Raw genomic sequence first — 20,294 nt, forward strand, 5'->3', positions numbered from 1 at the left:
AACCGTGTCCCCCCCCCACCAAGGGGTCTGCCCCCCCCCACCCCCTGACAGGCACCGGGTGCTCCCCAGGTCCGTGCCCCCCTCCACAAAAGGCAGCGGAGCCCCCCGCGGTCCCGCCAGGCGCAGAGCGCGGAGCCCCCCGCCCCCCGGTTCGCCCCCCCCCCCCCGGCCCGGCCCGGCCCGGCCCAGGCCCCGGGCCCAGGCCCCGGGCCCAGGCCCCGGGCCCGCCCCCCACCGCCGTCCACGGGCCCGGCCCCCAGGGTCACGCAGCAGGGGCGGGGGGAGGGGGGGACCCCCACGCTCACCGAGCGGCAAGGCCATGTCCCGCCGGTGCCGGTGCCGGTGCCGGTGCCGGCGCCCCCCCCCGCCCCGGCCGCCGCCGCCGCCGCCGCCGGAGCCCGAGGCCGCGCGGCCGCCGGAGCTGGAAATCCCCGCGCGGGCGGCGCCGCCATTGGCTGCGCCCGCTGAGGTCATCGCCGCGGGGCGGGCCGGGAAACCCCGCGCGGGCGGCGCCGCCATTGGCTGCGCCCGCTGACGTCAGCGCCGCGGGGCGGGCCGGGAAACCCCGCGGCGGGAGGCGCCGCCGCCGGCAGCGGAGCGGGTCGCGGCCGGGGGGGGGGGGGGGGGGGGAGCACCGGGAGCCCTGCCCGGGTCTGGCCCGCTCCGCTCCGGAGACACCGGCCCGGGGCGCCAGCAGCCTCCTGGTGAACTCCTCCGGGGGCCTCCCGGTTCCCTCCCCCCGCAGACCCCTGGCCGGGCCCCGGGAGCCGCCCGGTCACGTCCTCCGGGGGCCTCCCGGTTCCCTCCCCTCGTAGACCCCTGGCCGGGCCCCGGGAGCCGCCCGGTCACGTTCTCCGGGGCCCCCGGGAGCCTCCCGGTTACTTCCTCCTCCAGCACCCTCAGCGTCACCGCGCTGGGTCCCCCCGGGAGCTCCCCAGTCCGGTCAGGGCCTGCGCGGACCGCGGAGAAGCTCCCGGTAACGCTACCGGGGCCCCGTCACCCGCCTCCACCCAGCCGCCGCGATAGCCGCGGCCACGCCCCTTAGTCTTAGCCACGCCCCTTAGTCGCGGCCACGCCCCTTAGTCGCGGCCACGCCCTTCTCCGCCCCCCGCAGTCCCCGCCCACCTCCCTGCCCCGCCCACCTCGCGTGACGCGGCGCCCGCGCGAGATCGCGCCCGCTCTGCGCTCTCGCGAGAGCGACGCGAGCAGCGGCGCAGCAAGATGGCGGCGCCGGAGACGGAGGCGGCGGCGGCGGCGGCGGCGGCGGCGGCGGGGCCCGGGCCAGGCCCGGAGCAGGTACGAGCGGCCCCGGCAGGGCGGGGAGCGGCCGCGGGGGGGGAGACAGGCGGCGGTGGGGCCCTGCTGACGGCCTCGTTCCCCTCTCTGCCCGCTTCCCTTCAGCAGGTGACCAGTAACGGGAGCGCCGGTGGCGGCGAAGCGGCGGCGGCCGAGACGCAGCGGCAGCAACCGGCGCCCAACGCCTGGCAGGTCATCAAAGGCGTCTTGTTCCGGTGAGCCCCGGCGGCGCGAGCCCCGCCGCTGCGCCGGGCTCCGCCCGCGCCCGTTGCACCGGGGCCGCCTCTCCCGGGCCTACCGGCAGCGGGGGGGGGGGGGGCGGGCGGGGAGAGGCCTACTCGTGCCCCGGGGCTTGCGGCCTGCGAGCGGCGAAGCTCGGGGGTTAGTTGGCCGCTCCTGCCCGCCGCCGCCGCTTGAACGGGCTGAGCGCGCTGCCTGCTCTCTTCCGAAGAGACGTCGGTGCCCTCCGTAGCTCGTCCGGAGGGATCCGAAACCCAGGCTGCGGCGTGTGTGCGCTCCTCCAAACGCTCCTCGGGCTGAGCAGCGCCGCCGCCGAGCGGGCGGAAAGGCCCTGGCGTCCCCATCCCGGGCAGACGGCGCTTCCCTGGTGGTCGTGTCTGCCTCGGCTCGATCCCCTGTGCGAAGGAGTTTCCCTCGGTGGGGAAGGAGGCGGCAGCAGCGGCGTTGCTGGTCGCGGTCGGGTTTGCGCAGCTGCTTCGCGCTCTCACGGAGATCTCGGGCTGCGGAATGGCTGCAGGAAGGAAAGGACCTGCAGTTTGGGAGCATTAAACAGGTAGCGGGAGGTTAAATGAAGCTCTAGGAGTAAAACAAGCTGTTAAAAATGCATCTGGGCGGCCCTAGGGTGACTTAGCGGTTCTCGGGGCTCGCCGCCCTCGCAGAGGAGGGAAGGCCTCTGGCAGGTTTCCAGCTTGAAGGCCCCAACTATCTGTTTGGGATAGTTTCCTGGGCCGAGATGAGCTCCCGTGTGGGGCCGGAGCGGATGAACTGCCTCAGGCAGGCTTGTGACCCGGCTCTCCGACACCTCGGATTGCTTTCTTCAACCCAGACTCCCGGATGGACTTTGAACTGCCTCTGGCTGAGCTCTCAGATCAACATCAGCTTCCTGGCAGCTCCTCTACAGGGCTCATCCGGAGCCTCGGTGAACCTGCGTGGACCGGGCAAGAAGAAGAGCTCGCTCGAGGACGGCTGGTTGCTGCTGAGCTGCTGTAAAACCACGTTAAGTGATGGAGAGCCGTCCTTCAGCGACGCCCCGGGCAGCGCTGAGCTTTCCCTCCTAATGCTGCGACGGCAGAACTGCCCCCCGTCTCCCGTGGGGTTTTGGAGCCCTTTCTTGGCCCCGCAAAGCAAAGCGCAGGCTGCAAAGCTGCAACCCGGCCTTCCCTCTGGCCGAAGGTTGGGTCAGAGAGTGGCCGATCTCGGCAGCGCAAACCCAGCGGGCTCCACGGGGAGCGGTGGGATCTCGAGGCTGCTCGCAGGACCGTGCGTGGCCGTGCCGCTCTCTGCGTGTCTCTAATCCCGTGGAAACGAGGAACGCCGCGAGCGTAAGCGGGGACGGCCGATGTTCGCCTTGCCCCGTCTGCGCTCTCCGTCTCGAGCGCCGCAGAGACGCTTTTCCTAGCGCGAAGACGGATCGAATGGCTCAGCTGCGTCACCGCCCTCGCTGAAGGTTTCTCCGGGGTTCTTGCCGTAGCAGCTGCCTCGTGTGACGCCTGCCGGGAGCCAGTGCTGCGTATTTGGACATGGACAACCCAAACCTGTGTTTTCATGAGCACATGGGGAGGTTTTTGCCGGCCTCGTCCGCGTTGTGGTGAGGAATTCCGTACGCCGGAGCCGACAGACCCGCTGCGGGCGTTCTTGCGTGTCTTGGACCTGCTGCGTCACGACTCTGTTACACTTCTGCTCTTCCACGTGCAAAGTCTCTGCACGTCCACCCTAGTGCAATACGCTGCCTTCCCCACGCTCCTGAAGCGCCCTGAGCAGCTGCGCTTCTGGGAGGGAAATCAGTCCGCCTTCTCGTTCCTGCCCCACCAAGGGCAGGTTTGTTCCTCCCCAAAGCATCATCTCTCTTGGCAAATCCTTCTGAACGGCCGGAAGAGCTCTGCCGCGGAGCAGGCGTGACGCTGCGGCCTGTCTGCCGCCCAGGACAGCCGGGAGAGAGCACTAAATCCTCTCCGTCGCGTAGCGATCGTGGCGAGCGAAGAGCTTTTGCGGCGGAGGCGCTTAAAGTTGTTCCCTGTGTCGCGGTTGGATGGTGGAGGGAACTAGGAGGCACGAGGGAAAAAAAATCACGCTTATTGGTAGGTGGAAAGCAGTCTCGGCGCCTAGCCCTGAGCGGGCTGCTCGGACGAGGAGCGGGTGACGTTTTGCCTTCAGCATGCGAACGTCGTGCCTGGTATCTGCTCTGGTTTCTGGAAGTCGCATCTTTCAAAGAAGAAATACGCTCCCAAACCTTCCCTGTGCAGGCAGTAACGCTCTAGGTTGTTCTAGAAAATAAACCGCTCTGCGCGCTGTCGCGTTGAGCTGGCTGCGGGCCTCGTTGTGACCGTCTGAGCGAGATACTTTGGCGCTCCCCCATGCTGCGTAGCCAGGACGATTAACTCTTCGGATCTGTTACTGCGAGCGAGCTCGCCAGAGAGCCAGCAGTGCGGAACTGTGCTGGGCTCAGCGAGAAGCATCCCGGGAGACTCTCTCGATGCCTCTTCTTGTCCCTGATAGCTCAGAAAAGCTAGTTCAGGCTTTGTTTAAACCTTTGCTCTCAGACTTTCTCAAAAGCTCTGACCCAGCACAACCAGACAGTTCTAACAAGCGAAGTCTTGATTAAGTTCAGTGCATCTCCAGAGTCCTCCACCTGAAAACCGGCCTTCCTTGGGGCACGGACGTCTAGGAAAGTAACTCTAACAGATCCAGGCCCGTTTCTCTCCGGGAAGTCGTTCACTCTGTGCTTTTGGCTTTTGTTTACTCTCAGAGAGGAGTTGCTTGGTTGCTGGCTGGTGCTGCCTGCTGTTCCCAGGCTTGTTGTCTTGTAGTGTTGCGCTTAGACCAGGAGAAGAGTCTGGTTTAACGTCGCTTGAGGCGTGTACATGATACTCTGAGCTTTAACTTCAAAAAAAAAAGGGGGGGGGGGAGGCTGAAAATCTCTTCACCTTCAGACATGCTGCCTTGGGAGAAAGTCATCCAAAACTTAAAAAAAAATCGTCTTTTTTTATACTCGAAGGCTATTGCCTTGCAGAGGAAGCATGGAAGGGACCTGTCCCGGGCTGCGTGCTGGAAGCAACCCGGGAGAACACCTGGGGGGACTGGTGTTCGGCGGGAATCGCAGCTGCGGGCTCCGAGGCGGGGAAATGTCACGGCTATGGCCATAGTTTACGTCTTTCCAGGCCGGGAGGAGATGGAAGATCGTCCCTCTGCCCTCCTGCCCAGCGTGGGCCCTTTTTCAGCTGCCCTACAGCTACACACAGACCCCAAAGTTTATATTCCAGAACACAGGCAGTAAATTTACTGTCTTGCTTGGCTGGCTTTGACTTAAGAAGTGTCTCGTAGCGTTCTGGAGATGGTGAGCAAGCGAAGGACGTGAGCTCCACCGGGAAGGCTTCTGGAACTGTGCTGGGACCCATCGCTCTTCCAGGTGATCTGGCCTCGTGGCTTCTGCCCCGCCGTAAATACGCACGGACAAACTTTGTTCTTCGATGTCCTCGTGGTTCGGTCCCCGCCGTCGGTCTCGGGTTGACGCTCCTACTTGACGCTTCGCTTCCGTGACTCGAGGCCTCTGCGAGGACGTGGGGACGCCCCGGCGTCCCCACCCCGCAGACCCCCCCGGCGGCAGAGGCTGGGCTGGCTCGAAGCGCTGCTTTGTCGCCACGTCCTTGAGGCGAGCTCCGGGCACCTTCGCTCCGCTGCCGGCGGAGTCTGCCGTGCCTGGCGTTGCTCCGCGGGAGTCCGAAGTGGCCCGGAACCAGTTTGTTCTGGCCACCAGCTCTCTCCCAAAGGTGAACGCCAGAGATGACTGCGGTGAGTGAAAACCTGAGCCTTGAAGTAAAAGCTCAGAAATCCAGCAGTAGCAAATTTCCCCCTCCCAGCTCCAGGGAACGGGCAGCGTTGTTTGTGCGAGACCACAACTGATTTGGTTAGGGAGGGTGGTTCAAATGCCGGAGTGACTTCTCCTGACTCTTTCTTCCGCAGGATTTTTATCATCTGGGCCATCAGCAGTTGGTTCCGCCGCGGGCCGGCGCCCCAGGAGCAGAGCAGCGCTGGTGGGACGCCGCGAGCTCCGAGCCGAAACCTCTTCCCTAAGGACACTTTGATGGTAATGCCAAGAGAAGCTCCCAGTCGGGTCAGGTCGGAGCGGGCTCGCGGTGTTGTAGGTGCTGGCTGCTGAAGCTGTGCAAAATCCCCCCTTCGCAAGGGCGCGCGATGGAGCGGGTAGCATGCGTTGACTTCCTAAATGACCGTATGAGGAGCCTCATCCCTCTCAGATGAGTTCATCAAACCACAACTGGCAACGTAGCGGTGTCGAGAACAGCCTGGAAAGCGCAGGCTGGTGTGGAGGACGCGGAGGGGCAGGAGGATCTGGGTCGGGGCGCGCAGCCCGGGGAATCCCTTGCACCGTTCTCACGTGGATCCTGCTCGGTTTCTGCGGCTCTTTTTCCGTAGATGGGAGCTAACGATGGGAGGCTCCTGCTGCCTCGATCGCTGACCAGCTGCCTTTTCTTGCTGCTTGTGTGCTGGTTTCTCAGCAGCCTTCGTGGGAGGGCTGGGAGCACCTAGCAGCCTTTCTGTCTTGCGTGCAGCTAGCCAAACGCCCTTTCGCGCCCGGGCTGCGGTGCTGTGTGCTGTTACGAGCTCTCCAGGGAAGGCAGTTTTAGTACCCGCGCTGAGGTCAGGCAGAGCAGCTCCTCTGCTGCCTCCCTGACGACCCTCAGTGGCTCCAAACCATGCTGTGGATAAAACAGGGCGCCCCAGAAGTTGGGGTCCAGCAAGGAGTTGGTGCTTGCTGGGAAGGGTAGGTTTTGGGCTGCCTGGAGAGCAGCAGAAGGGAGTAAGCTGCTGGTGCGTAAAAGCAGGGGGTTTAGGAGGTTCTGTTCAACGCAGGCGTCTGCTGTTGCTTGGGGATGATTTAAAACAACTCCAGTGCTCTGCCTCGTGGCTGTGGTGTCCCGGCAGGGTAGCGGCGGTTGAAAGATACCTTAGTTATGTCTTGGGTCTGCCAGAGGGTGGAGATGGTTTGGGAGGAGGTGCTGTCCCGGTCGCGTGCTGCGCGTGGGAGGCTCGGGAGTCCGGGGAGGATACGGGGCTCGGGCAGCGATATCTCGGCGCCGGGCCGAGCCGTCCGCTAGCGGCCGACGCGCGCCTCCCTCCGCAGGACCTGTACGTTTACATCTCGGAGCACGAGCACTTTACAGATTTCAACGTCAGCTCAGCGTTGTTCTGGCAGAAGCGAGATCTCGTCTACGGGGACTGGACCAGCGGGGAGAACGCAGATGGGTGTTACGAGCACTACGGGGAGGTAGACATTTCACAGGTAGGTGTGGGGCTCTGTGCTAGGCGCCGTACGAACGCCGGTGCCGAGCGGTGTCTGCGGTCGTGACTAAGAAACCGCCGCTGAGCTGCTGCGGGCTGCAGCAAACTCGCCCCGTGCGGCCCAAAGCCCGGCTGTAACCGCCCTGCCGGTCCCGTGCGATTTCAGAGCGTCCAGCAAAACGGCTCTATCTACATCCACGTGTACTTCACAAAAAGCGGCTTCCACCCGGATCCCAGGCAGAAAAACCTCTACAGACGCCTCGCCACGGTCCACACGTCGCGCAGTAAGTTTGGGGGCAGAAGGGGCGGCGGTTGTGGGGTTGCGCTCGGCATGCGAGCGGCTTGGAGGGCTGCTTTGGGCTGGGAACAGAGGTGTTTCTCGTGTGTGTGGGGGCGAGGGCAGAGCACGGACCATGCGAGCTGACGTCCCATTTCCCTTGTCAAAATCGGGAGCCCTAAGGGCTCACGCCAAGCTCTGTTTGCCTTTGGATTGGCAAAAGCAGCTGCCTAGAGATAGAGGTTAAGATTAGGGCAAATATCCCGGTCCCCACAGCCTCCGGCAGCCTGTGGCCTGGGTGTTCTCCGAGCTGGAGATCGTCTCTGTTTCTTGGCGCTTGGGTTGAAGGTAGAAGATGGTCTCCTGCACGCTTGGGTGGGTGGTCATCTCCTGGGTGTCTCCTGTAATTCACCAGAGCCAGTCGCTGAGATTTTGGTGCAGGTGAAGGAACTGAAACGCAGCCAGGCTCCACGTGAGGGAGACGAGGTCGTCGTCTTCCAACCCTTGAGCTACGTCCAGGGACGTGGGTCCCCCCGAAGGAACAGGGAGAGATTCTTGGGAGGATTTTGACCTTATTTTGGACCCTGGGAATTTGGCAAACTTGGCATGACCGTGAATCCTCCTGCGCTGCGTCCCATCGCACCTGGAGGAGGTGGAGGCGTGAGCAGAGACGTGTCCCTCTCGGAGGGAGTTCTAGGGACCCAATCGATTGCTCTTAGTCTCTTTGGCAGCGCTAGTGTCCGGTGGCACCGAGTGGGAGAAGGAAGGTTGGGAGAGAGCAGGAGTGGGATCGACTCAACCGCAGGGATTCGTAGGGCGTTCCCAGGATGGCCACTCGCCAGTTATCCACGTGGGCCGAGTCTCAGAGGGAAGCAGGCAGATGTTCCTTCACCTCTCCTGTTTCCTTCCAGTGATCAATAAATACAAACGACGGCGGTTCCAGAAAACCAAGAACCTTCTGACTGGAGAGACGGAAGCAGACCCCGAAATGATCAAGGTAGCCGTCTCCTCCTCCTCTTCTTGCCCCTTTGGCTTCGGGTCGCTTCTCCTTCGAGCCGAGCGGAACTGCAACGAGAGCAGCTCGGCTCGCGCTGACCCGGTGTCCGTCACCTTTGGAGGACGGTGCGTTTTAGGGCCTCTCGGAGGTGAGGCTTGGGGGACAGCTGGTTTGTAAAGCACTTGGCTGAGCAAAAGGGCGTCTCCACCGCTCTTGGTGGGTCCTGGGAAGTAGCTGCCTTGCCCTGGGTTAGGATTTGTCCAGGGAAGGCGGTGAAGGTCTGTTCCCCACCAAACTCCTAAATATTCACATGCTGTCCTCTAATCATGAAGACTGTGAACCTCAACCATTCTGTGGCCTCAGTGTTCCTGCTCTAGGATGCCCCCTCCTATGGCTGTTTGTTTTTTCTGGGGTTATTTTAGGTCTAAAAGCTCTCTCCCGGGTCCCTGGGGCCGCGCATCCCCATCGTGTGGGGACATACGGGGCCGTGGCCCCCAGGGCGTGCCCTGACTCCGCTCTCGTTGCAGAGGGCAGAAGACTACGGTCCCGTGGAGGTCATCTCGCACTGGCACCCCAACTTGACCATCAACATGGTGGATGACCACACGCCCTGGGTGAAGGGCAGCGTGCCACCCCCTCTGGACCAGTGTAAGGACCGGGAAGCGCAGCGGCTCCGCTGCTCCTCGGAGAACGCGTTTGGGCTCCCTTGGGAACAGGGGGTCGTTTCTCCGTTGCAATTTGCTGCCTTTTTAAGGGGCTTTGGGAGCCGTCCCCTGCCAGCGCTCGATATTAGCGCTGCCTAACACCTGGTTAAGCAGATATTGACCCTGATAATACCACACTGGTGCCACCTGGGTGCTCGGGGCTCCCGTTACTGGCATGCTAAACGCAGCAGAGACTGTCCAAACCTCCAGGCTGCAGGTACCTGAGCCTGTTCGATGCCCTCCAAAAGCAGCAGGTTTGAGCCAGGTGCTGTGGCTGCAGCTCGCCTGCATCCCCGGGGCTCCTCTGGGAACGAAGCCACCTCCTCCCTGCGCAGTTCCCGCTCTCGGGGAGCTTGTACCAGGCCCATTTGGGGTTTGGACCCTGTAGGTCTCTCGCAAGCTCTGCGCTGGTGGAGAGGCAGCGGTGAAACGGCTCTTGTGGCTCCATTGCGTCCCCGTGGCCTGCTCAGATCTCTCTCTGCTCTTTCTCCCCCCCCCCCCCCCCCCCGGCTGCAGATGTGAAGTTCGACGCCGTCAGCGGCGACTACTACCCCATCCTGTACTTCAACGACTACTGGAACCTGCAGAAGGATTATTTCCCCATTAACGAGACCCTGCAGCGCCTGCCCTTTCGCCTCTCCTTCTGCCCGCTCTCCCTGTGGCGCTGGCAGCTCTACGCCGCCCAGAGCACCAAATCCCCCTGGAATTTCCTGGGAGAGGACCTGTACGAGCAGTCGGACGAGGAGCAGGACTCGGTGAAGGTGAGAGCCGCTGGCGGGTCTCCTTTCTCCCTGACACGGCCCTCCTGCTCGCTCTCGTAGACTGGGATCAGGCTTGGTTACTCTTCCACAGCGACTGCTTCCCCTTCTCCGTAGCTTTCTGGAAGCGTTAATTCCGGTTCTTCGTTGCGATGGCTCCTTGTTCGTTCGCTTTGCGACAAGAGCTCTCCTCTCCCTGTTCTCTTCCTCTTGAAGTTCTCCTAGAGGGACCTGAACCCACCGGCTCAAGCCAACTTATGAACTGTAGCCCCCAGCTGTTCCCAGCCTCCTTGGGAATGAGGCCGAGGGGAGGTGGAGGCGGGGAAGCATCGCCCCAGCTGCCTGTTCCCTGTTTCGTGCCATGTGCTGCTGCGGTGGCCCAGGCGCCTGGCTCCCTTGGGCCGTGCAGGCGACACGCGGCAACGTGACGGTGCCGTGGCCAGTTCCTGCGTTGGAGAAAATCCTTAAAGCGTCAACGTCTTCTCCCAGATCCTTCTCCGGGCATCCTTGGCTTGTTTGTCGTGATGTGGCAGGCACTGGGGAGCAGCGGGAGGATGGGATGGAGCCTCAGCGAGGTTCTTGTCACCTGTTCCAGGTTGCCCTCCTGGAGACAAACCCGTACCTGCTGGCTCTGACCATCGTCGTTTCCATCGTTCACAGCGTATTTGAGTTCTTGGCCTTCAAAAACGGTGAGCTCCATGAAGGGACCTTGGGCCGAGGAGATCTGTGGAGAGGGGAGGGACACGTGTCCCTTCTCTTGCCTCTCCTGGGCCATCCGTTGTTGTCCCTGTGGCGGTGGCAGAGCAGATGGCCTCCCACTGTGGTGGGATCTCAGCCAGCTGAGCACGACACGCTGCTGGAAACCCTCCTCTTCCTTGTTGGGAGGAGAAGGAGCCCCAGTCGGGTTTGTGACATCTTCGGCAGCTGCAGCTAAATCTCCTCGCGTCCTGCGCAGGCTGCAGCCGCTGTCGCACGCTCGGGGATACGTCGCTCCTCTGCCGCGTTGCTCAATGCCGCAGGGTGGATTTGTGGCCTTAACACCGGAAATTTGTGGTTTTCTGGGCCCCATCGCCGGCTCGGTCGCTCAGACTGTTGTTTGTGGCATCTGCTCGCCTCTGGGCGATGCCCTGCCCGCTCTGCCTGCGCGTTGGCGGCGAGCTGCTCTCGCTCCCTCTGCTGACTCGGGGAGGGAGGAGAAAGGCCGGTCTCCGGAGCCTCCCGAACTGCTGGGCTCTGCGCACGCTGCGGGGATGAACCGGCCTCCCGGTCGGGCCCGACACGGCTCTGCTGGGAGGAGAGAGGCAGTGGTGGACAGGGACTGTAGTTTTGACCCGGCTTTGATTCCTTGTTTGCAGACATCCAGTTCTGGAACAGCCGGCAGTCCCTCGAGGGCCTCTCCGTCCGCTCCGTCTTCTTTGGCGTCTTCCAGTCGCTCGTCGTTCTCCTCTACATCTTGGACAACGAAACAAACTTCGTGGTGCAGGTCAGCGTCTTCATCGGGCTCCTCATCGACCTCTGGAAGATCACAAAGGTCATGGACGTCAGGGTGAGCAAGCGTCTCGGGCGCTCTGGGCGTCCGGGAGCGTTCCCAGACCCCGCTCCGTGCCGCTGGATCTGCGGGGTGCCGCTCCGCGGTGCGCAGAATCGCGCCGCGTCGTGGCCGGGCTCGCTCGGGCACGGCAGAGCGCTGTTTGGTCACTTTTTTTTTTTCTCTCTCTCTCCCCACCCCGCTCTCCTCTGCTTTGGCCGACGAGCAGCTGGACCGAGAGAACAAGGTCGCAGGAGTGTTTCCGCGTCTCACTTTCAAAGACAAATCCACGTACATAGAGTCTTCCACCAAGGTGTACGACGACGTGAGTGGCGGGGCCCCACGAGGCGCGAGGGTGGGGGCGAGGCGCAGCCTGATTCTAGCTGCTCCACGTGAGGGAGAACATCCCGGGAAGTCTTTTTTTTGTTTGTTTCCCTCTGCCTCATCTTCCACAAGAGCCCTGGGATACGCTCACGCTGTCAGGGAAGCGGGCTCCCGGCATTGCCCGGCCTGATCTGTCTTTGAGCCGAGGCCTCCAGTATCCTTGGGAAAGGGGTGTTGAGCCGGGAGAGGGGGAAGCACGAGGCCGAGGTGCCGGGATCTCACGCTCTTCCTGGCTCACCTCGGCTGTCGTTGTCTCCCTAGATGGCTTTCCGGTACCTCTCGTGGATCCTCTTCCCCTTGCTGGGTTGTTACGCCGTGTACAGTCTGCTGTACCTGGAGCACAAGGGCTGGTACTCGTGGGTGCTGAGCATGCTCTACGGCTTCCTCCTGACGTTCGGTGAGTATCGAGCGGCGCCGGGCTGCCGGCGGCCCGGTCCTCGGCGCCCCGAGCGGCGCGGAGAGGTCGCGGGTAGCCGCAGAGCTGCCCCGAATTGCCTCTGGTTTGAGGGAGAGGAGCGGGGGGGAGGAGGGGCTGGGTCGTACCCCGTGCAGGCTCGGGCTTCTCGCTGCGGGATGCCGAACGGGTCGGCCGTGCTCGCGAGCGCCTCGGGGACCGTCTCCCCCCGGCCGATCCCCCTCGTTTCTGCCTCCCGAGCCCCGCGGCGGGGACGCTGCGGCGCCGCCTCTTCTCTCGCTGTCCCCTGGCAGCGTCCGTCCTCGCGGGGCCGCCTTTCCCCTCTGTCCGTCCAGCCTGCTGCTCCCTGGCCTCATCCTACCCTGTCCCAACTGTCTGAGGTTTCCAGAAGCCTTTGAGCAGCAGCTGTGACTTAATTCACCAGCTTTCACCCTAAAGCAACGTGTGGGAAAAGGCGGCTTCAAGAATTTGGTCTTGCTCTGCGCGTTAAGAGCTGGCTCGGGAGCGGCTCGCCGAGACGCCGCTTTCTGGAACAGCGTCTAGTAATTGCCTCGGTTGTGCTGCTACGCAGGCTTTTGGCTACGGCGTTTTCTCGTCCAGTTTTCTGTTTTTGATCTTCGCTGGGCTGGAAAGCTGAACCAAAACCAACAAATGTTTCAGTTCCTCAAACCCAGCCGTTGCTGGCGGTGCAAAAGCACGTTCCGGCGCCGAAAACTCGCCCAGCCCTAGCGCGGGGTGGAGGAGCTGGGTGTGGGAAGGAGTTTAGCGGTGAGCCGTGGGGCCTGGATCCCGTTCCCACGGAGGGCGGGAGGGGAAAACAGGCTCTCCCGGTTGCGTTTTCCAACTGCCAGCTGCCCGGCGAGCTGGAGAAGCCTTTTGAAGTGAACGTGCTGAGCCGGAGGGCTCGTTCCGGCGGCGCTAACGAAGCGGCTCGCCCCTCCGCAGGTTTCATCACCATGACCCCGCAGCTGTTCATCAACTACAAGCTGAAGTCGGTGGCTCACCTGCCCTGGCGGATGCTGACCTACAAAGCCCTCAACACCTTCATCGACGACCTCTTCGCCTTCGTGATCAAGATGCCCATGATGTACAGGATAGGCTGCCTGCGGGACGGTAAGGAGCCGCGGCCGGGCCGGAGAGCCGGAGCGCGGAGCCGGAAGGAATAAATCGCCGCTGGATCCTCCGCGGGCCGCGCGGACCCCCCACTCCCCCCTCCGGGGAGCCTCCCAGCGAAGGAGGCTGCAGCGTGCGGCCGGGCCGTGTCCCGGTGCTGCTCCGTCCCTTCCCCGCCCGCTCCGATCGCCGTCCCGTGGCTGCAGCTGAGCTCTTAAACGGTCTCCGGGGGGGATCGGAGCGCCCTGGCAGCGCCTCTGGCTCTCCTCATCCCCAATTTTGAGATTGGGGATCGACTCTCCCCTAATTCCCTTTCCCTCCTCTCCTCCCGCAGACGTCGTCTTCTTCATTTACCTCTACCAGCGCTGGATCTACCGGGTGGATCTCACGCGCTGTCAACGAGTTTGGCATCAGCGGGGAGGACCAGGTCTCGCAGACGACGCCGAGCCCCGCGCTGCCCGCCGGTGCCGCCGCGCTGCCCCGCCGGGCCGGCTCCCGGCGCCGCCGAGACGCAGGGACCCGCCTGACGCCTCCCCCCGGGACAAAGCGGCAGAGGACAAGAAAAAGGATTAACCTGCTCTAACTTTATTTTTAAAGAAGCCTAACGCGCCCCGCGCGGTCGGCTGACGGGACAGGAGGCGGAGAGGGAGCCGACGTGGCCCGCTGGGCTCCGAGGCTTTTTATTTTCTATTCCAGGAACTCTGGGGGAGGGTGGGTTGCGGTTCGGTGGAGTCCGTGTGCTGTGCTGTATCCGAGGGAGCGAACCCCGTCTCTGTATTTAAAGTCAAACTCGTCACGTAATCATTGTGAGCTCCATCCCATTGTGCAGGTGTTTAGGACATTGTAAAGGAGTTTTCCTCGACCGAGTCGTCTCTTGTTTCCATAAAGAGAGCTGATTTAGCCGAAACCGGCCCCTTTCTCCTCATTGCACTCCAGACTGGATCGAATAAATTCACGTGGGTGTTGAACCGAAAGCGGCTGCTCTTGTGTCCGTGCTGGCTGCTTTTGGGGGGGGGGGGGGGCTGGGCCCCATGGCATTGGGGGGGGGGGCAGGCACACCGCACGCCCACCCCCCCCCCCCCGGCTGCTCCCCAAATCCCTGCTGTGGGGGATTTGTTTTGGGAGGGGGGGGGTCCTATAGGGGGCTGTGGTGCCCCAAACGCCCCTCTGGGCTGGCCTGAGGCTGGTGATGCCCTATGGGGGGGGGGATCCCCTAATCTGTGACACCCCCATTTTCCTTGGAGCAACCCCACTGTGGGAGGGGGGAAAGGGGGGGGACTTGGCTTTACAACGATGGCGTGGGGGTGGCCTTGGGGGCTGGGAGGACCCACCTGGGGGGAGCTTAATGGGTGGGTCCAAAATGGGGGGGGGGAGGGTCCCAGCTGGGACCTACCAGTGGGTCGGGGGGGGGGGGACCTGGGTGTGAGGGGGTCCTGGAGGTCCATCTTGTGGGGGGGTCTCAGACATGGGGGGGGGGGGGATCCTGGAGGGGGGTCCCAGCAGTCCCTCTCTGTGGGTCCTGGCCGTGGGGAGGGTCCTGCGGGTCCTTCCTGGGGGGTCCCGGTTCGGGGGCGGGGGGGGTCCCGGGGGTCCCTCCTGGGGGGTCCCGGCCGCGGGGGATGGTCCCGGGGGTCCCTCCCGGCGGGGTCCCAGCCGCGGGGGGGGGGGGGGTCCCGGCTCTCCCCTCCCTCCCCCCGCCCCCCACGGGGGGCGGTGACGGCGGCGGTGACGCGCGGCGGCGGCCCCGCCCCGTCACGTGCGGGCGCGCGCCGGGCCCCCGCCCCCTCACATGGCGCCGCACCGGGCCCCGCGGCCCGCACGTGGCGCGGGGGGGGCCGCGCCGCCGCGCACGTCACGGGGCGGCGGCCGCGCCCATTGGCCGCCGGCGCCGTCAATCCGCCGCCGGGGGGGGGGCGGGGCCCCCGGCCCCAGCTTTGTGCTGCCGCCGCCGCCGCCGCCGCCAGCCCGGGAGCCGGTGCCCGGCCCAGCCCCGGTACCGGTGTCGGTGCCTCTCCCGGAGCCGGAGCTCCCAGCCCGGTACCGGCCCCCGCGGCGCTCCCCGAACCCGGCACCGGCGCCTCCAGACCGGTTTCGGAGCCTTCCGCCGGCGCCACCGACCCGGTACCGGAGCTCCGGAGCCGGTCCCGGCGCCGCCGAGCGGTCCCGGCGCCGCCGGGTCGGGGCCGGGGCCGGGGCCGGGCCCGGCTCGCTGTTGCTCCGGCCCTTCACCGCTCCGCCGTTCCCGAGCCCCCCGCCCGGTACCGGCTCCGGTACCGGCTCCGGTACCGGCTCGGACCCGGCCGCCAGCGTCTCACGCAGCCAGGTACAGCGGGGACGGCGACACCGGCACCGGCGGGGCATGGGGACACCGGGGGGACGGGGAAGGAGTCGGGAGGGGGGGACACATGGGGACACCGGGGTGACAAGGGACATGGGGACACCGGGGGGACGGGGAAGGAGTCGGGGGGGGACACATGGGGACACCGGGGTGACAAGGGACATGGGGACACCGGGGGGATGGAGGGGGACATGGGGACACCGGGGTGACAAGGGACATGGGGACACCGGGGGGATGGAGGGGGACATGGGAGGACCGGTGGGGGGGGCAGCGGGGGGACACGGAGATACGAGGGGGACACGGGACAGACATGGGGACACCGGTGTGTGGGGGGGGGGGCACCAGGGAGGCAGGGGACATCAAGCAGGGATTGGGGACAGGGACATGGGGACACCAGGAGGACGAGGGGACATGGGGAGGGGTATGGGGGGGGCAGAGGTTATGGGGGGGATCAGGGGACGTGGGGGGGGGCACAGAGGGTACTAGTGACCAGAGGGGACACAAGGGGACATGGGGGGGGCAGCAGGGGACCAGGGACACAGGGGACATTGGGGGGGGTGGGGGACATGGGGACAGGGAGCCCTGGAGGACTGGGGACACTGGGGGGACCAAGCAGCTCTGTGATGGCCCTGGTGGCAGGTCACAGTCCCGGTGCCTGTCCCCACTGCCAGGCCACGGTCCCAGTGCTTGTCCCCAGTGCCAGCTCCTGGTGGCAGCCACGGTCCCCAGTGTCACCTCCCAGTGCCAGGCCATGGTCCCAGTGCCTGTCCCCAGTGCCAGCTCCTGGTGGCAACTGCTGTCCCCATGCCAGTCCCTGGTGCCAGGATGTGGTGGCAGCCACTGTCCCTGTGCCTGTCCCCAGTGCCACCTCCCAGTACCTGGTCGTGGTCCTTGTGCCTGTCACCAGTGCCACGCGATGGTCCCCATGTCCTCCCCAGTGCCACCTCCCAGTGCCAAGCCATGGTCCCCGTGCCTGTCCCCAGTGCCACGCCATGGTCCCCCTGCCCTCCCCAGTGCCACCTCCCAGTACCAAGCCACGGTCCCCATGCCTGTCCCCAGTGCCAAGCCATGGTCCCCATGCCCTCCCCAGTGCCACCTCCCAGTGCCAAGCCACGGTCCCCGTGCCTGTCCCCAGTGCCACACCATGGTCCCCCTGCCCTCCCCAGTGCCACCTCCCAGTACCAAGTCACGGTCCCCATGCCTGTCCCCAGTGCCAAGCCATGGTCCCCATGCCCTCCCCAGTGCCACCTCCCAGTACCAAGCCATGGTCCCCGTGCCTGTCCCCAGTGCCAGCACCTGCTGGTGGCCCCGGTGCCAGCTCCTGCTGGTGGCCGCTGTCCCCGCGCTGGTCCCCCCACGCCAGCTGCCGGTGGCAGGTCGCGGTCCCACGATGGCCCCCGTGCCCGGGGGGGGGTGACGGCAGTGGCCCGGCGGCGGTGACAGCGGTGACACGCGGTGACACGCGGTGCGCGAGGGAACAGGCTGTGCCGTTGCATAACCCGCCTCCGCCCGGGCACCGAGCCACCGCCGCCACCGTCCCCCACCCCCCGGGACCCACAACTGCCCCCCGCCCGCCCCCCCCCCCAAGACCCACAACTGCCCGCCCGGGACCCGCGTCTGCCCCCTTCGTCCCACGAGAGCCCCCTCTGGTCCCCCGTCGGCCCCACAGGGCCCCCATCTGCCTGTGCGCCCCCCCCGGACCCCCTCCACCCGCTCCCTTCACCCCACAACTGCCCCACTAGGTCCCCAGCTGCCCCCTCCCCCCCACACACCGACCACCACGCGCCCTGCTGGGCCCCTAACTGCCCCCCTCAAACCCCATTGCCCCCCCCAAGCTACCCCACTGGGCCCTTATAGCCCCCCCAACCCCCATCGACCCCCTGTGACCCCCCCCCAGGAGCCCCATTCAGCCCCCCCCGCCCCCCATTTACCCCCCCAGCCCCCTATCTGCCCCCCCAACCCCCATCGACCCCCTGTGATCCCCCCCCAGGAGCCCCCATTTAGCCCCCAATCCCCATTTACCCCCCCAGCCCCCTATCTGCCCCCCCAACCCCCATCGACCCCCCGTGATCCCCCCCAGAAGCCCCATTCACCCCCCCAGCCCCCACTTACCCCCCTCCAGCCCCCCCAATCCCCATTTACCCCCCCAGCGCCCCATTTGCTCCCCCCCCCCCCAATTCCCTCCTCCCCATGGTTTCTTCCCCTTCCCTCTCCCCCCCCCCGGGGCCCGGTCCCCGCGGGGGCGGGGCTGCCCCTTGGCCCCGCCCCCGGCCCCGCCCCCGGCGCCAGCGCCGCTGCCACGTGCCGGGGCGGGAGCGCGCGCGCTCCCCCCCCCCCGCGGGGGCGGCGGCACGTGGCGGGGAGCGTGTCCGGCTGCACCGGGCCGGGGTGCTCGGGGCGGGGGGATGACACCCATGGGTGGGGGGGTGTCCTGGATGCACCCACGTGTGTCCCCCCCCCCCCCGCACCGTGCTTGACCCTCCCCCCCCCCCCCGCATCGGTGCCCGCAGGCGCCGGCGATGCCAGCGGAGACGCCGGCGGCCGGGGGGGGCCCCGACCGAGGACGCCCCCGCCCCGAGCCCCCCCGGGCCGGCCCCGGCCCGTAAGGCCCCCCCGGAAAAGATGGGAGCCGGCGGCGAGTCCGAGAAGGACTCCGGCTTCTCAGGTATCTGGGGGGGGGGGGGATATGGGGGCACGGGAGGGGGGGCTCACGCATCGCTCCGGGAGGAGCCGGAGCCGCTCCGGATCCCTCCTCCGGCTCGGGTCGGGGTCGGGGGTCCGGCCACGGCCGCTCGCCCCCGACGCCGTGCCGGGATGCCGGAGCGGCTCCCTGGGGGGGGGGGTCTCCCCCTCCCTCCCCGCGGAGCGGCTGCGGAGCTCCAGGGGGGGGGGGGGGGCAGCCGAGCGGAGGCGATTCCCGGCGGGATCCGGGACCGGCTCATTCGCGCTCTTGCCCCCCGCAGACGCCAGCTCCGAATACCTGAGCGCGCTGGAGCAGACGGACACGGAGGAGCTTCCGCGGCGCGGCGCGGCGCGCCGGCTCCCGCTCCAGCAGCGCCCGCGCCTCGCCCGCTCCTTCGCCGGCCTCGGCCCCGTCTACATCGTCAAAAACGTCCTCGTCAAGCAGGTAACGAGCGGGAAGCGCGCGCGGGGACTCCCGCTCTGCCCGTTGCGCCCGGCCGCTCACCCTCCTCCGTGCGCCCCGCAGCCGCCGGGAGCCTCGTCGGACGCTCAGCTCGTGGCTTGGAGCGGCCGCCCGGAGCCGGAGCCGGCGCAGGGCCAAGCCCGGCTCCTTCTCCTGCAGCAGCCGGTGCCCGCCGGCGCTCTCCAAGCTTCGCCGCCCGGCCCAAAAACGCAAGGCGAGGACACCTACGCGCCCCTCCTCGACGCCTACGCCAAAATCGCCCCGCGTCCCGGCCGGCCCCGGGACGTCCCGGAGGCGGCTGGCGCCGTCGGGGTGCAAAAACCGTCGGAGCAGCTGCGGCCGTCGGCCAAGAGCGCCGGGAAGCAGCGGCGTTTCCGCAACACGGTGGAGATCCTGCGGCGCTCGGGGCTGCTGGGCATCACGCTGCGTACCAAGGAGCTGCTGCGGCAGAACGGCGGGACGCAGCGGGAGCTGGCCGAGCTGCGGGAGCACGCGCGGCTCCTCGGCGAGGCCGCCCGCACCAACGACGCCCGCGCCTGGGCTCGGCTCCAGCGCGCCGTCGGCCTCACCGCCGCGTACTGGGCCCGGCGCGGTGCCGAGCTGCTCGGCCCCGCAGCGGACTTGGCCGACGGGGCGGCGCTGGCGCCGGCCTCCGGCGCTCGGCCCCGCGGCGGCCCCGTCGCGGAATAAAGGTGCTCGGAAGAAGCTGCCGGTGGGATGTGGCCCCCCCTGCGCCGGGGGTGGGAGGGAGGGGAATATCCATCCCGGATGGTCCCAATCCCAGGTGATTCCCATCCCAGCCGGTCCCAATCCCAGCCGTTTCCCGTGCCAACTGCTCCCTATCCTGGCCAGTCCCAATCCCAGTCTGTTCCCAATCCCAGTCTGTTCCCATCCCCATCCCAGCCGGTCCTGGTCCCCCCCCCCCCTTTCCTCGCTCTCCGGCCGGGCCGGAGGAACCTGCCCCGGTGGCAGCATCTCCGCAGGCATCCAGGACCTGGAGCGGAAGGCGGATTTGGGACAAGTCCGGAGCAGGATGAGGGCGTGGGGGCACCCTGGGGTGCTCCCCTGGGGCGCTCGGGCTGGGCCCGAAGGGGACTGTGTGTGTGTGTGGAGGGGGGGGGGTCTCGTGTCTCCCCCCCCCATGGGAGGGGCTGGTACCAGTGCTCCCCAGTATCACCCCCATACCCCAACCCAGGAGCCCCCCCGGTACCGGAGCCCCCCCCCCCGCATCACCCCCGTACCCCAACCCAGGGCCCCGGTACCCCCCCGGTACCGGAGCCCCCCCCCGCATCACCCCCGTACCCCAACCCAGGACCCCGGGATCCCCTGGTACCGGAGCCCCCCCCCCGCATCACCCCCGTACCCCAACCCAGGGCCCCGGTACCCCCCGGTACCGGAGGCCCCCTCCAGTATCACCCCCGTACCCCAACCCAGGACCCCAGGAGCCCCCCGGTATCGGAGCCCCCCCCGTATCACCCCCGTACCCCAACCCAGGACCCCAGGAGCCCCCCGGTACCAGAGCCCCCCCCCGCATCACCCCCGTACCCCAACCCAGGGCCCCGGTACCCCCCGGTACCGGAGCCCCTCCAGTATCACCCCCGTACCCCAACCCAGGACCCCAGGAGCCCCCGGTATCGGAGCCCCCCCCGTATCACCCCCGTATCCCAACCCAGGACCCCGGGATCCCCCGGTATCGAAGCCCCCCCTGTATCACCCCCGTACCCCAACCCAGGACCCAGGAGCCCCCGGTACCAGAGCCCCCCCCCGCATCACCCCCGTACCCCAACCCAGGGCCCCGTAC

General features: G+C 66.5%; 2 protein-coding genes and 1 long non-coding RNA gene across 3 annotated transcripts; 2 read left to right on the forward strand and 1 right to left on the reverse strand.

The window, feature by feature from the left end:
- Window positions 1–1,211: 1,211 nt before the first annotated feature.
- CLPTM1 (CLPTM1 regulator of GABA type A receptor forward trafficking) lies at window positions 1,212–13,984 on the forward strand. Its single transcript, XM_062598301.1, is given in 15 exon segments — window positions 1,212–1,296; window positions 1,405–1,511; window positions 5,497–5,620; window positions 6,677–6,835; window positions 7,001–7,118; window positions 8,023–8,108; window positions 8,636–8,756; window positions 9,329–9,573; window positions 10,166–10,259; window positions 10,926–11,116; window positions 11,328–11,423; window positions 11,744–11,879; window positions 12,843–13,010; window positions 13,345–13,403; window positions 13,405–13,984. Coding segments are annotated over 15 exon segments (1,968 nt in total). The 5' UTR covers window positions 1,212–1,221; the 3' UTR covers window positions 13,594–13,984.
- On the reverse strand, window positions 13,575–16,911 carry LOC134152719 (uncharacterized). The gene is made up of 2 exons (XR_009961061.1): window positions 16,645–16,911; window positions 13,575–13,782 (listed from the first exon to the last, which is right to left on the reverse strand). It is a non-coding gene; the product is annotated as an uncharacterized LOC134152719 (long non-coding RNA).
- Window positions 15,251–19,198, forward strand: LOC134152718 (CLOCK-interacting pacemaker-like). Its single transcript, XM_062598303.1, has 4 exons — window positions 15,251–15,333; window positions 17,859–18,013; window positions 18,312–18,475; window positions 18,557–19,198. Exons 2-4 carry the CDS (start codon window positions 17,971–17,973, stop codon window positions 19,181–19,183), a joined length of 834 nt encoding a protein of 277 aa, XP_062454287.1. The 5' UTR covers window positions 15,251–15,333; window positions 17,859–17,970; the 3' UTR covers window positions 19,184–19,198.
- The last annotated feature ends 1,096 nt before the right edge of the window (window positions 19,199–20,294 follow it).

The sequence above is a fragment of the Rhea pennata genome, chromosome 32, assembly GCF_028389875.1.
Source record: "Rhea pennata isolate bPtePen1 chromosome 32, bPtePen1.pri, whole genome shotgun sequence".
Classification (NCBI taxonomy): Eukaryota; Metazoa; Chordata; class Aves; order Rheiformes; family Rheidae; genus Rhea; species Rhea pennata.

Bases quoted from the DNA above. Each gene is read 5' to 3' on its own strand.
- LOC134152718 (XM_062598303.1), top strand. From the start codon at position 17,971: ATGGGAGCCGGCGGCGAGTCCGAGAAGGACTCCGGCTTCTCAG. The intron at 18,014-18,311 runs GTATCTGGGGGG...TGCCCCCCGCAG, and splicing joins GAAGGACTCCGGCTTCTCAG to ACGCCAGCTCCGAATACCTG. The intron at 18,476-18,556 runs GTAACGAGCGGG...TGCGCCCCGCAG, and splicing joins AAAACGTCCTCGTCAAGCAG to CCGCCGGGAGCCTCGTCGGA.